At 37.7% G+C, this 15985-nt stretch overlaps 1 protein-coding gene across 3 annotated transcripts in view; it reads right to left on the bottom strand.

The window, feature by feature from the left end:
- The window catches only part of CXADR (CXADR Ig-like cell adhesion molecule), a 70294-nt gene that overhangs the window by 9409 nt on the left and 44900 nt on the right, over nt 1-15985 (bottom strand). Inside the window, exons 5-8 of one of the 3 annotated variants that reach the window (XM_058522945.1) lie at nt 14931-15053; nt 14246-14384; nt 12656-12839; nt 8556-11583 (exon numbers count right to left, since the gene is read on the bottom strand). In XM_058522945.1, the coding sequence (XP_058378928.1) occupies nt 11554-11583; nt 12656-12839; nt 14246-14384; nt 14931-15053 (476 nt within the window). In that variant the 3' untranslated portion in view covers nt 8556-11553. Of the gene's footprint in view, nt 1-8555; nt 11584-11603; nt 12840-14245; nt 14385-14930; nt 15054-15985 lie in introns of those variants that run through there. The other 2 variants (XM_058522944.1, XM_058522946.1) reach the window with 2 other exon arrangements.

Raw genomic sequence — 15985 nt, 5'->3', positions numbered from 1 at the left:
GTTCTGGGACTACGTGAGAGGAAAAACGTCCTGCTTAGCAATACTAAAAGAGCACAGTGCCAGCAGCCAACATTCAACTTGGAATAGTGTGTGACAGCTGACCTAACATGTGACCTAGACACATCTTCAAGTGCAAGATAACTCATTTTCTTCATTAGTTTAGTTTGTGCTGATTCCATAAAACTGCTCTGAGCAAAAACTCGAGAAACTTGAAGAAACCAAAGATAAATTAAGAAGAAACACAGTGTGATGGGGATACATGTGGCAATGCCTTGATATGAACATAGCCAGAGCTGCTACAATTATCATCAACAAAGAGTACTGAGAATCGATGTGTGTTGAGCACTTAGATGTAAAGATGCTCTGCCTTTTGGAAGTCCAACATCTGCTTAGGGAGAGGAGACAAACACGTGAAGACAGGTGACCCCCAGCTTCCTCTGAAGGTACAGTTTCAAGGAGCGAGAAGTGAGGTTGAACCAGGACAGTTTCAGAAGGATTAGGACTACATGGGCAGAGAAAAGTAAGACCATAAACAGAGTCAAAGAAAAAGGATAACCTGGCAAAAAACGTTCCATTTCATATCACAAAGGGCTAATTTTATTAATATTTATAAGCTCCTCCAAATGGGCAGAATAGTAATAGAAAAGAAAAATGGGTTGGGCTGTCCCCGTGGCGCAGTGGTTAAGTGCACGTGCTCCGCTGCGGCGGCCTGGGGTTCGCAGGTTCGGATCCTGGGCGCACACCAACGCACTGCTTGGCAAACCATGCTGTGGCGGCATCCCATATAAAGTAGAGGAAGGTGGACACGGATATTAGCCCAGGGCCAATCTTCCTCAGCAAAAAAGAGGAGGATTGGCATCAGATGTTAGCTGAGGGCTGATCTTTCTCACAAAAAAAAAAAAAATGGGCAACACTATGAACACAATTCTCAAAAATACAAATGGTTTTTAAACATAGGAAAAGATGCTCAACTGAACAAATAGAATTTAAACCATGAGATAATTTTCTTCTCAGAGATTGGGAAAGATCAAAAAGTTGGATCAGTATTGGTGGGGATTTCAGGGGAGATAAGCACTCTCATCCACTGCCAGCAGGAGCTGCTACACCTTCTTAAGAAGGTATTTAATCATAGCTATCAAAATACTCTTTACTCAGCACCTCCCATCTAGAAATTTACCTTAAAGATACATTTACCCATATGCAAAATGATGTATATGCAAACATACTGCTTGTCATTTTACTCATTATATCAATAAGATGAGATCAATTTAAATGGCCATCAACTGGACACTGGTTAAATGTAAGTTATCCGGCGTCACTTTGATGTAGTTATATATACAGTTTTGAAAACAAATAAGGTTGTTTTAGATAGACCAATACATAGATGATACATAATGGATACATAGATACAGAATGGTCTTAGAGGATTTATTTAATTTAAAAGTGTGTATAAAACCTTATTTTTTTGAAAAAAAATATACATGTATATGCAAGTGTAAGTAAGCTTAGAGTATGGTAGGTGGAGGGCCAGTTGTGAAAGTCTAAAGCCAGGCTTGAGTTTGGACTTTGTTAGAAATTGTCCAGGAAAGTTCTTCAGCAAGAGAGTGAACATAAGTGTTTTAAGAAAATTAACCTGGAAGTGGAGACCTTTAATCAACTCTTGCCTAGAAAATAGGTAATTGTAGAGCAATGGCCATCTATTTGCTTCCATAATCAGATGGATTCTTATTTCTTTCTAATGTGGTCTGTCACCTCTTCAGGGCTTCCTGAGGTTAGATGCTTCCAAGACCTCTATAAGCAGTAGTAAATGAATGGGAAAGGTTGTTTCCTTTTATAAAAGCAATAGAAATGAAACAAATCATAAATTCATACAAACACGCTTTTATTGAGCACTTATTCTTAGTTGCAGTACCAGACCCTAAACAGGCCCGGCGTAACACATTCATGGTCCAAACTTCATCTGCATTCTCAGGACCATTCAGTCGCTTTTCTGTGCGCTTAGCCTCTTCTCTCTCCCATTCTTCACCTGAAATTTCCTAAATGTCACCTCTTCCCTCAGTCCTCTTACCACCTAGCTACCCACCCCCAACTTCATGGAGAAAAGTCAGATCATCTGATTACATCCCATCCACACAGCCATGAACCTATTAAATCTGCTCCCAACTTCACTCACTGTCCCACCTCAGTCTCTGGAGAAAATGTTCTTGCCCTCTTCTTCAAGTTTATCCCACCACATCCCTTTTGGCTCCTTCCTTCTTTCCAGGCCCCTTCTCCACAGCTTACATTAATTATGCTCAAGTGTCTCCCATCCTCACAAGCTAACCTTTGCCAGACTCTAATTACTGTGCCCCTTGGCTTTCTCCTTCCCTTCATGGCCAAGAACACTGAAAGAATAGTCTAATATAGCTTTCAAATTGGGTCTTATGAACCAGACGTCTCAGGAGCCAGTGGGGATCTGGTGGAGGCGGGAGGTGGAGAGACAAGCAATAACCACTTCATCTTTTATATAATTTGGACTCTGTAGACGACTTTTATCTGAGCCAGTTGCCATTTTAAATGCTACCTGTATTTCTACTCCCTTAGACCTCATTCATGCTTCAATACACTGAAGTAAGGGTTGGCCCTACCATTCCACCAGAACTGGTCTGTCAGCGTGAATGACTTCATTCCCCAAATTGTTTCTTTTTTGGTCTTTTGTGCCCCAGGGGACTGACCCCCGGGTCCTCTTCTCATTCTACACACTGAGTGATCTCACCCTGTTTTGTAGAATTAACCTACATATGCCTTTGGCTTAAAAAGGCCAGAACTTCACTTTTTCCCCTTACCAGGTTCCTCAAGTTGTAGTCTAGAAATCACTGCATCCTCAAAAAACAGCTTGTGAAATGATCTGGTGTCACTGCATCCTCAAAAAACAGCTTGTGAAATGATCTGGTGTCGTAAGAAACAACAGTGGTTTCACTTAAATCCCACAACTTAATTTGTCCTAACAACCCATTGTTTTAATATCTGTGCTCTAAAATTCTTCAAAAGAATGGGAAAAAAATTCTAGGAATGCAATATTACATATAACAGAATATTGGAAATATACTCTAGATCCAAAAATAAGAAAATAATGAATCATGGAACATCAACTTAATGAAACCATGCAACTATTAAAATGGATATATATTTAAATACTTCTAACAACAGGTAAGATGTGTACCTTGATACAATATCAAGTAGGAAAAAAGAAACCAATGGAGTACATATACTTTAAAAATAATATATATACTTAAATACACTAGAAGAGAAATAGAACAGAAAAGTTTTGGTAGTGGTATCATTTGGGTGAAATATTTTTAAATTCATTTATTGTTGTTGCAATGCTGTCCTAACAAGGAAACGGTTTTTTTCAAAATATTCCACCATTGAGGCAGATGAAAATCAAATTTTGAATATGCAATGAGTTATAAACACATCCTGGCTTATAGAGATGGAAATTTCTTCACTGTTTCCCATTACTGGTAAGTTATTTCTAAATAACTCATGGAACGATCCCACACATTACAGTTGTAGTGGTGCATGTTCTAGACTTTTGGGGACAATCTAAACATAAAGGAAATTTAATTATATGTAAATTTAAAATATAACTATATTAGTGCTGCTTGTGATTCAACAGTGACAGAGGTGAATAGGGCCATTTCCTTTTTTCATGCTGAGTAACATATCACCAAGACTCTCCTTCCAAACTTCTCTACAAACCCCAAAGGTAGGGTAAGCATAGATCTTATTGGCCAATCTGAGACATTTTTGAGAGCTAAAGGTTTATTGCTGTTAGTAATTACAGTGAGATAACAGGCATAGGAGAGAACTGTCTTGGGAAAACTGGGATATAGTTACCTTATCCTATATTAATAAGAAATGAGGCAAATATTACTATTATAATACAACGATGATGATGAGAGCAACCAACGCTAATAGAGCACTCACCAGGTGCCAGCCCAACTGCTTGACATGTATTAACTTATCAATCCCAGAACAATTCTACGAGGTAGGTACTATTATCCCTATTTTATTGGTAAGAAAAAGGAGTCTAGAGGTTGAGTGGTGTGTTTAAGGTCATCCAAATAGAACCTGGCAGGCTATCTCCCAAAATCATTTTATGGTGTTACCCTGTCGGGAGTACTGATGAAGGGTGCCCCCACACTACACTTATTGCATTTAATACCAAAATAAAATTTGTTCAATCAACGGATCCCTGATGGGCATTTTTCTCCTCTCCCAAAGCAGCAATCCCCTACAAAATAAAAATCCAAATTTGAGAAATAGGAACTCTTCAAAATACTAGAAAAACTTCCAACAGGAGGAGTAGCAGATGGAGTCAAGCAGCTCTTCCAAAGTTTCCAGGAATACTCGCTCCACTGGCTGGCAGCATTGGACCCCCACAACATCAACCATGTATATAAATATATTTCCCCCCCTTCATTTTCCTACTTCCTATTTAAGTGAAGTGCCCAGAGTTTGGTGACTTGTCTTTAATAATCTTTAACATTTACATGCTCTTGACTCCCAACCTTCAATCTCCAGCCCAGCCCTCTCTCAGACGCTAGGTGCATATATCCATGTATCTGTTCAACATCTCCCTTTAGGTATCTCATAAACTTCCCAAATTCCACGTTCAAAACTGAACCCCAACATTCAAAGAATCAGGGCTCCCACTTCCACCTTTATTTCTCGCTGCATTCTCTGCCATGATTTCATCTATTCTTATCTTTAAAATCTATTTTTGTGCTTATGATGGCCAAATTTTTATCTCCAGCCCAGAGTTTTCTACTTAGGTCCAGGTTTGTGATTCACCTGCCTGCTATCATCTTGCCTAGATTCTAATAGAAACAGACACTCTACTTTCAAGTTAGCTTCTCCCTCCATCTTTCCCAGTCCAACATCATAATTTTTCAGTTGCTCCAATCAAAAACTTAATATTCCCTCACCCTCCATGACCAATCCATTCACTGTCAACTTTTCAATATAAATATCCAGGATAAACTCATACACATACAAGTGCCTGTATATGTCTAGAGCATTTCTAGAAGGATAAATAAGAAATTGATCATACTTCTCACTATATACTCTTATACCTTATGAATTTTGTGCCCTGTGAATAGATTACCCATTCAAAAAACTAACAGAATTTAAAACACAGCTATGCCTCTTGAAGAGAACTGGGGACAGAAATTGAGAAACATGATTGTGATTTACATTTTACTCTATATCGTGCATTATATTTGAAATATTAAAAAAAAATTCAGATCCACAAAAACTCTAAGTAACTTAAAATACTGAACTTATTTTAAAACTATTTCCCTGGAAAAATATAGTTTCATCTTGTCAGCAAGATTCATAAGAGAAGACAAATCCATAACCATTTCATCAACTACTTTTTCACTTGAGAAGCACATGTGAGGTTAACAGTGTATTATGGCCACACATATTTGAAATAAAGATAGTACACTCCTGGGGGTGGGGATGGGGGAGACTGAGAACCATGAAATAACTACGTTGGCACAGTTATTTAGGTGCTGATATTTTTATTATACCACTAAAAGTTAAAAATTTCTGGGCATCACATGCTCCACATCAACTTTCACTATTAGTCTTTTTTCATAATTTCCAATCATCATTATTGCTATGGGTTGAATTCTGTGCCCCAAAATTCCTATGTTGCAGTCATAATCCCCAGTACCTCAGAATGTGACCTTTTTCGGAAAAAGGTCATTGAAGTTACAGTTAGTTAAAATGAGGTCATTAGCGTGGGCCCTAATCCAATATGACTGGTGTCCTCATAAAAAGAGAAAATTAGGACACAAGGACAGACACACAGAGAGGGAAGGTGATGTGAAGAGACACAGAGCAGACGGCCATCCACAAACCAAGGAATAAGACCTGGAGCAGATCCTTCCCTCACAGCCCTCAGAAGGTACCAACTCTGCGAACACCTTGATCTCAGACTTCTACCCTCCAGTACTGTGAGACTAAATTTCTGTCGTTTAAGCCACCCAGTCTGTGGAACTTTGTTATGGCAGCCCTAGCAAACTAATGCAATTACACATAGAAATGAATTGTAAATGACTAGTCATTTCTGAACACTAATCACGTAAGAAGACAAAAATAACTGACATAATACTGTTCATTTCTTTAATTCACCCCGACCTACTCAGTTAGCATCTCTGAGGAAGGTTTTAGAAATTTATTTCTAAAAGGTTTCTCCACTTCTCCAGGTTTTTATAATAATTAGGTTTGTTTTGTGTTGGCTCCTATTGAGTCAGGTCTTCTCATTCTGTATTTGTACAAGTTAACTTTCTAAGCCATGGGCAGACTTTCCCCTCACCTCATGCACACACTCACCCTTTTTCTGTTGACACTGCCTTTTTAGAAGAGACGAGGCCAGTTGTCTTGCAGAACACCTGACCCGAGGCCAGTTGTCTTGCAGAACACCTGACCCGTACTTAAAGAATGCATACTTGCCCTTAGTGCCCGTAGTTTCCATTCTAAAAATTCATTCAGCATTATGCAAGTCAGAGTTAGGCACTGAGGATAAGGGCGAATAAATCAGCTTCAAACTTGTAATGAGGGCATGTTAAATAGAATGAAAAAGGTTTTGGGCCACAAAAAACCTATACTGGCAATGTTGAGGGCCCAGACACACCCTCAATTTAGCTTGTCAATAAAGGGCAGGGGTGTGAATCAGGAAAAATGACTCAAAGGAAATAGTGTTTGCAGTTACACTTGGCAGGGCATGTAAACAAGGAGGGCCTGTTCTCTGGTTGAGGAAACTGCCTGTTTACAAAGGTATGGAACCACAGCCTCCTGCTGTTGCATAAAGGTGTACCTGGAGGTGTGGAGAAAATAAACCTCAGATAAAGGAATGGACCATGAGAGACCTTTTCTATCAGATTAAGATGATCTGGTTTTTAATATGATCATATTCACATTTTAAGACAACCAATCCACTAGAACTGGGGACAACGACTTAGAAAGAGAGAAGTCAAGATCCTGATGGCGTGTTGTACTTTGTTGGCGACTGACATCAGGCTTTACCTCGGTCCTGTATCTCCTCCCACCTCCCTCATTCTCCATTAGAGCTCGAATTTTCACAGCTCAGCAGTGAAACGAGAAGCAAACTGATCAAGGACCTAGTCCTTGGTTAACTAGATGGAAATTTACTTCTTGGATCTTTATTAATTCGAGAAATTCTTCTTTTTCTGCAGTTACCATTAGGACAACTTTTTTTTGTACAGTTATCAAACTTTAAAAAATTTAAGTAACAAAACAACCAATCACATTTGATTTATACCTCAGAAATATGGGGCAAGAAAAACTAAGCTGAGTTCCCAGGACTGGCTTCCTGATCTTTTCACTGTTGCCTTTATTGCATTTAGAAATTACATTTGATTGTGCCTTAGACTTAAAACTAGACCATTTTGATTTAATACAAATTACTTTATATTCAATTGTCTCAATTTCATCAGTGTTGCCATTTGGTATTTAATTAACCAGAAATATGATCCAGCCTTTAGAGCCACAAGATTAAAATATGGTCTAAATTAAAGGCATTAAATTATACTCAGCAGTTTCACTTAGCATATTTTATTATAATCTTGATTCTTTGAAAATCTGTGTATCACTCTTAGCATCCCAGCTACCGGGGACAAATGAAAAGAATTTTCATTACTATATCAATTCTGTTTCTTTAAAACCTTCCAACATCCCCTGTGATGTGGGTATTTTTATCCCCATTTTAAGTACCAGGAAACTAAAGCTAAGGAAAGCATCTAGTAATAAGTGGTATTCAAACATGTCTGACTCCAAGGCCTATGCTCTTCTCCTTTCGACCTGAGTAGAAAATTTCACATTAGTATAAAACAAAGGTTCTCAATGGGGGCGATTTTGCCCCCACCCCAATGTTTGGAGACGTTTCTGGTTGTCACATCTGGGGCAGGGAGGAAAAGTGCTACTGGCCAGAGAAGCTACTAAACATCTACAATGCACAGGAGGGTCCCCATGACAAAGGATTATCCAGCCGGAAAGTGCCAAGGTTGAGGAATTATCGTATAAACAAAACATTCCTCAAAATGTCTTCTTACAGAAGCATTATTACCCCATCCTGTTTTTTTCTGAAATCAATGTTTAGAGTCAATGAAAATAGCTTTAAACCATAACTAGATGCGTATGTATTTAATACATATATGCGTGCACATTTTTAATGCATCTGAAAAACTCTTTGAGTTTGTACTGGAAATTGTGAAATGATCACAGGACTTCGGAGGTTTCAACCCCAAATATTATATTATGTTATATACTGTCTGTCATATAAATGCACAGGAGTGGGGAAATATATATGTATGTCTGACATGTTTTCACTGATGTGTAATCGATCTTCATTCTGTGTAACAAAAGATGCGAGGAGGAGGGAAAGGAAACCCTGACTCAGGAAAGCAGGGAGGAACAGCAGAGTGAAGCCTTATAAAGGAGACACTTTTTAAAAAGGCACAATGAAGCCACACCATGAGGCAGGAAACTGCTTTCTTGATTTTATTTTAAAAGTACACAAGGTCACAAAACTAGAGCAAGTTTTTGTTTTTTTAAACAAATTTTGTTCTTACAAACTTAAAAATCTGCACCATTGGATACCTAAGCCAGAAACTTTAAATACAAAATCATTTTTGAAACTGACACTATCAGTTCTCTACTTGTATATGTGAAGTGTCAAAATATTTTTTCTCAGTAGTACAAGTGTATTTATCACAAAAATTCACAGTTAGGGACGAGAATAAGTGAATCAATGAGCTGTGGTTCTCTTAACACATGTGTCAATAAACAAGTTAGCAGAAATCAGAGAGTTCTTCCTGGATTAAAGCTTTTAGTCTTCATGACCAAAACCAAACCCAACTGATATTCACCATGCTCTTAAATTACAAAACAGAATATTTTGTAAAATTTGATTTTAATTAATAGTAAGAGGCTAGATGAAGCAAATTATTTGCTGGTGTTACCATCCATAAGATAAACAGAACCACAATTCATAGATTTATTTATTATTCTTCCCTGCTTCTATAATATTTATGAGTAAAACTTGCGCTCAGTTATGAACCATTTTAGTGTCAAAATAGGCAAACAAGTAAAAAATCCAACTGCAGAACATGTTGCCTTTATTGCAAGAATATCCAAAGGCATTTGAAATATTAAAACTTGCCCAGAACATTTACACTACTAAACACAGGAATATTATAAAGATATATGTACATATATATAATATGTAATGTCACAAGCCACTAAAAAGTTAAAATTGTGCCAACATTTTCTACAAACTACTCCTTACATGACACATCAAAGCATTAACCACATAAAATATGGACTTTTTCTGTTCACGCTGGAGTAAGGCATGTGAAAGCCCTAAACACTGTGGAGATGAAAAGAGATTAGAAAAAAACTTTAAACATTCACATAACTTCAAATTTACATGCTGCACACACATAAAAAGACAGAGAATAGTTATTTCAAGAAGCCATGCATTACAGAATTTGATATCCAACTTCATGCAATGGGTTCTCTTTATATTTAATCAAAATGTTTACTGCCCCCTTCACTTGCTTTGAATTTCCAGAACTCAATCATAAAAATTATCTTTGTAATGAAAATCAGGTATTTCTTCATATCCATAATCTAATTGTGTTTCTTGAATTAACCTCCCCTAAGACACACTCAGGCTGTGTTTCCACTGTAACAACTCCACGGCAGATAACCCAAATTTAAAGGAAGTTATTTGCCCCGGAATAACTGGTCAGTGTAATCAATAAAGAGATTTTTTTTTGGCCTTCTAACAGGGGAATATTAGTAAGACTGCTAATAAGAAAAAGAACACCTATAAACTACTATATTCAAAGCAGAGAACTACATCCTCTACAGCATTTCTTTTCAAGTTATCTTGCATAACTCAAAAAGACGGTGTCAAGTCTCGCAGGTGTAAAGTGGAATCAAATGGTTTTGCTTCGAAGATGCAGTTCCATCCTTGACTATGCTGTTCGGCTTGCTAAGGGAAATGCCTGAATAACAATTTTTTGTTGAATTGTTTGATCGTTACCAATAGTAATTCTAGTACAAATATTTGATCTCTGGCTCAACTGAAATGATGACTGAGAATTACTGGGGAAGTTAGTACTATCTGACCTTTGGATTAACTGAAGCTTACAATGGAGTCACAAGAAAAATAGGCCTAAAATTGAATTCTGTCCTCTAAACTCAGTCACACCCCGTAGGTCTCCGAAGGTCACATAACCCATTCTAACAATCTCCTATCTCAGGCTGTGGTTGGTATGGACCTAAACTCAAAGTGCTTCTAGGAGAGATTCTGATTTACTTATAGCCAACCTAGACTAGAAAGTCTCACGGATGTCCACCTTTTCTAGTAATTCCTACTTAGACTGATAGCATAATCTTCATTTTATGGAAATCAGGAATAGGCAAGACCAAAAAATTTTTATCATTAAAGTTTGTGATCTGTTATTTACTCTTATAATATCTTATAAATGTTATTCATATAAAACAGGCCAGACATCCAGCATTCAAACAGCTACTGTTATAAAATCAGAAACACAAAGAGTGTTGGGGATGTTGAAATTTTAAAATCTTTATGAAGACCACAAACAGTTAAGTTGCATCCAAAAAGAACAGAGAAGAGGAGGCAAGACTGGAAGTGTGAGGACAGCAGGGAGTCACAGTGATGCGTTGTCAGGAACAGTACCTTCACCTCTAAGCACCTTTCAGGCGATAGCTAGCTCATAGGCACCAGAACTTCGTAATACAAACTAAATTATCCAAAAGGCACAGATGAAAATGTTAACACAGTAGAAAAGCAATATTATGTAAGGTTAAAACTTACTTTAAAAAATGCTTTCAAATATGTAAAACGATACACTAATCCATTACACAGACATTCAGCTTAAATTTACCGTTAGAAGTGCACACAATACTCTGCCTAGTCATAAATTCATGCCAACATTACTTTATAATGTAGCATTTACCACCACAGCACCCAAAAAGATCAAGAGAAACCAAGTCCCTACTAAAATCTAGGGAAAAGGTTTTAGAGCTACTAAAATATTTATTGCAGACCTCATTTACTATAAAGAAACTGTTGGCTCATTCTACTATAGCCACACTCCCTCACAGTCTTAAGGGAAACACAATAAATTCACTTTCTTCCACTAAAACAGTATTTAACACATTTGGCAGTTAGGAGTATTCCTTTAACTCCATTTGCTTTCATTTCTTTCTTTTTATTTTTAAAGAATAAATCACTTTCACAAAACTAAGACTCAAACTTCTCAAAGCTCAACTTGATTTTCTGCAACTATACAAAGACATGTTGGCCATACAATAGCAACTGCACATCCTCCCAAGTTTGAAATACAGAAGCAATGGAGGACACTTACTAGTTTAAACTCTATTTCATCATTCTGAGTCTATGAAGAAAACATCCTCCAGGAACTGCATTCAAGAGAGTAAATTTAGGAACTACGTTTTGAGAATACATAATTTGCAACACTATCCAAAAAAAAAAAAAACACATTTAAAATTTGGAATCAATAATTAGGGAATTTCCATCTGTAATTGTCAAATAATAAATGAGTTATAATTTTTTCTTATTAGAAAAATATCACCTAAAGTGGAGGGGCAGTATTTAGCTGGGAACTGTACAATACTCTATATTTGATCTGGCGGGTCATAGTTCGGAAGACCACCAGAGGCCCCGAGGCATCAGCTCACTTATCAACAAAATCCACCCTCGCTACCTCACCACTAGTGTCATCACTGGAGGTAGCTGATAGCAAACTTTCTAAATAAATCTGATAGATGCTCATTTATTTTAGCATATAAAAGAGCTATGTCCCTGTTGCCTGTAGCAGTCTATCAATTAAATACTTAAATCATTTCATAGACAAGGTTTATGAATGACTCCGAAGTAAAACTAATAATTTCTAGAACACTGTAGTGTTTTCTATGTTATTAGAGCTATTCTCAACACATTTAGAGTTTTCAAAGAAGCTATAAAAACAAGAACAAACATAAATGTATATAAGTATTTTGCCATGAATGTTTCTGTGCCAGTTTGGGGGGACTACCGGGTCATAAATTAATTGACAAAGGCATCCTAAAAATAACGGCAGAAATTATAAAGTACCACTTTCAGATGCTTCAAGTATCAACTTGGTGTGCATGTGAGTTCACCAATTTCCTCACCTATGATTTCATATTCAAAGTGCTACATCTTACTTAAGTATTGATATTTAGAAACCTATAAAATTGACCTCTTAAAGGAAATCTTTTTCAGATGGTGAATTTCTCTTTAGTAACTTTAATGCCTTTACTATTCAATATAACCAAACAAAACTTCTGAAGTATAGTTCTTACAGTTTCTGCTTAACTTCTTTTTGATATATTATGAGGCTGGTAACAAAATTTAGAACAGAACAGGTTTTCATGTTTCAAGAGAAGAGAGGAAACTCAGAGAGCAGAGATGAAAGGTGCGGAGGCTCTATACTATAGACCCGTCCTTGCTCTGTGCTGGAATCATCACCGGCACCGCTCCCATCCTACTCAGATTAGGGGCAGCTACCTTAGCAGGTGGGAGAGTTGGACTCTGAGGAGCGCGTTCAAAGTCTTCGCTTGGTACTTGGTTGTATTGAGTCTTGGAATATCCTTCCATGTTGGAAGGGGACATGGACCCCAGGGATGAGTGATTGCTGCCGATGTAGCTCCTGGCAGTGGACGTACGGCTCTTTGGCGGCGGCACGTCTTCCCTAGAAAGCAAAGATCCCAATATAAGTTTAAAGAACAAGTTTCTTTTTTTTTTTTTGGTGAGGAAGATCAGCCCTGAGCTAATATCCATGCTAATCCTCCTCTTTTTGCTGAGGAAGACCGGGTCTGAGCTAACACCTATTGCCAATCCTCCTCCTTTTTTTTTCCCCAAAGCCCCAGTAGATAGTTGTATGTCATAGTTGCACATCCTTCTAGTCGCTGTATGTGGGACATGGCCTCAGCATGGCTGGAGAAGCGGTGCCTTGGTGCGCGCCTGGGATCCGAACCCGGGCCGCCAGTAGTGGAGTGCGTGCACTTAACCACTAAGCCACGGGGCTGGCCCCCAAAGAACAAGTTTCTAAAAACCTACAATCATCTAAGCTATGAATCATGGGTGGCAGTGAGGGAAGATCCTCTATTTAAGCATTAAGTACATAAAAGTGTGACACAAAAAAAGCAAGCACGATAAAGCACAATATCGTGAACTGTGTATTTGTCCCAAATTTATCACTTATAGAGTGTGTATCTTCACACATGATGAATGTGGTTTTCACAAAAATTTGTGATTCTGTAAATGTCTTACAAGGAATAAATCTCAAATATCTTCATATTCTAGTATCACTGATCAAGATAATCTAGTTATAGTCACATAACACCTTATAGTTGATAAAGCATTAACACCTACAGATATATTTCCACCAAAAAAAAAAAAAAAGAAAGAAAAAGAAAAAAATCTTTTTTGTTATGAAAGTTACTTATCTAAGACCTTAGCTGAAAACTTAGCCGATTTAAGTTTGCAAAAACTGGGAATTTTGGCATAAGAATTTTCACACCAAGCATTAACAAAAAATATATATCTCAGTTACCTTTGGTGGATTTTAAAAATACAAGTGCCCAGATCCCATCTTAGATCTACCAAATGTCAATTTCCTGGGTGTTATTTAAGTCATTTGTTATTATTTTTGAAAGTTCTATAATCCAATGTGCAATTCTAGTTAAGATATACTGGTTTAGAAAATTCTAAAAAATAAAATCACATTACCAATAGTTCCATCAACTACCTATGTCACTTAATACAATCAGGTCTTTTATTTTAAACCTTAACATCTGCTCCATTTTTTGAAAACTTCATGCCTGGACTTTATTGGGACAAGGCATAGTCCTGAGATAAGCATTTTGCAGTGGTTTTCAAAATGGGGTGCAAAATGGCGTGGCGGGGGGAGGGCATGATGGAGGTTGGCTGGATCTGCACACTTGAAATTGCAAGTAAAAGCTTTCAAACGTCTTGAGAAGAGCTATAGCCTTATCCAGTTCTCATGGGGGTAAATGCTGCAGATGGTTAAGAGATTAATGCTCTAGAGACATAACAAATTTAGTATACATCAGTCAACTCACGTCACTTAGTTACCTGATATCATGCTGAACTTCCTTTTCATATTTTTCTTCTCTGCGCTTTTTGTGACAGCAAAACATGATAAGACCAATGAGCACTAGAGCAAGCAAAGTTCCTATAACAGCCCCAGCAATTGTTCCAGCTCTGTTTGAAGCTAGAATAAGATGTTAATAAGAAAATAATTAATAGTAAAAAAATTCTGTATTTAGTCATATTGAAGGTAAGGACACACATTGACAAGACTGATTTCACTGCATATATTAACTTTAAGAGACAAATTAACTAGCTTTTTTTTGGTTCAGGGGAAAATCCACTAAAAGAACTTTCTTCTGAACTTCGTAATTTCAAGCATAAAAATGATAAAACCAGACTAAAAAATTTTAACATTCACAGCCATCTTGGTTGGCCTATAAGAATGATCTAAACAGCTTGTACTTATAATGGCTAAATATGGTGCAAGAGTTGATTTGATAACTCTCACCTTCTTAATGTTGCTAGAATAATGAAGAAGGTTTTATGAATAAAATGTAGTGTTCTTTTCCTTTCCATGACTTATGAAAGCTAATAACCAAGCCACAGAGCGCTCTGCTCAAAGTTAGCATCCCCTTCCCTCAACATGCACTTGCTGCCTGAACCAAAGGAGGTTGTACAAAAGCAAGGAAAACAACAGGATTATAATAGACAGACAGAAGACACTTACGAGGCACGACGTCCAGGCGCAGCAGGCACTGATCAGAGCCCACTCTGTTTTGGACTGTACAGCTGTATGTCCCAGAATACTCAGTACTGGCATTTTTTACAGTTATAACAGGTGAAGTCATTTCTATGGGAAGAAAAGGAGGGGAAAGAGCAAACCCCATTTTTACAGTATTGTATTGCTGGGTTTTTAGTTAAGGCAAACCCTACTAAGTTTGACAATCCAGGTAAAAGTGAGACAGAATGAAGCTGGGTGCAGAACAAACTGCCAGGGAGACACATGCATGTCTCCAGAAGGCAAACAACTGTGCCTCCAGTTCATCTGTATCCATGCGAAAGTAACCATGGCTGCCTTAGTCAGGCAGAGTCTCAGCCGAAGCAGAGCCACAGTGATCACGGAAAATATCCCATGCCACAAATGCTCTTTGGTGCAGCAGGAAGACTTGTAAAACCTATTTCATCCCCCCAGATGGAAGAAACATACAAAAGCAAGTCAGAAGGGGTTATATAGCCTGGCATCTTAGTATAAAAAAAGAAAGAGAAGTGGAGAGAAATCCTACTTAAGACCTGGGTAGGCAGGGTGGAGCTTGGTAATCAGTTTGAATAACAAGTCAATTATAACAAAAGGTAAGTGATCAGATTTAACCAATTTGTAACTTTCTAGTTAGTGTCACACAGGTGTTTTTTTGTTTTACAGACACACCATGGGTAAATCACCAAATCTTCAACATGAATCTCAGCAAAGCACTCAAGACCCAGCTGTTGGTATAACTTAGCCACTACTAATTTATGATCATGAACATTTTCCATCAGTATTATCATAAATTAAAAAGTATATACCAGGGCCAGCCCCGGTGGCCTAGTGGTTAAGTTCAGCTCGTTCCGCTTTGGGGGCCCAGGTTCGGTTCCCAGGCACAGATCTACACCACTCGCCTGTCAGTGGCCAAGCTGTGGTGGCGGCTCACGAACAAAAACCAGAAGATTGGCAGTGGATGTTAGCTCAGGGCGAATCTTCCTCAGCACAAATACCAAAGAAACAAATTATAATATCCTAAACAG

This window comes from Diceros bicornis, chromosome 27, assembly GCF_020826845.1.
Source record: "Diceros bicornis minor isolate mBicDic1 chromosome 27, mDicBic1.mat.cur, whole genome shotgun sequence".
NCBI lineage: Eukaryota > Metazoa > Chordata > Mammalia > Perissodactyla > Rhinocerotidae > Diceros > Diceros bicornis.
Note: the sequence above shows the minus strand (reverse complement) of the source record. Positions and strands in the feature narration are given on the sequence as shown.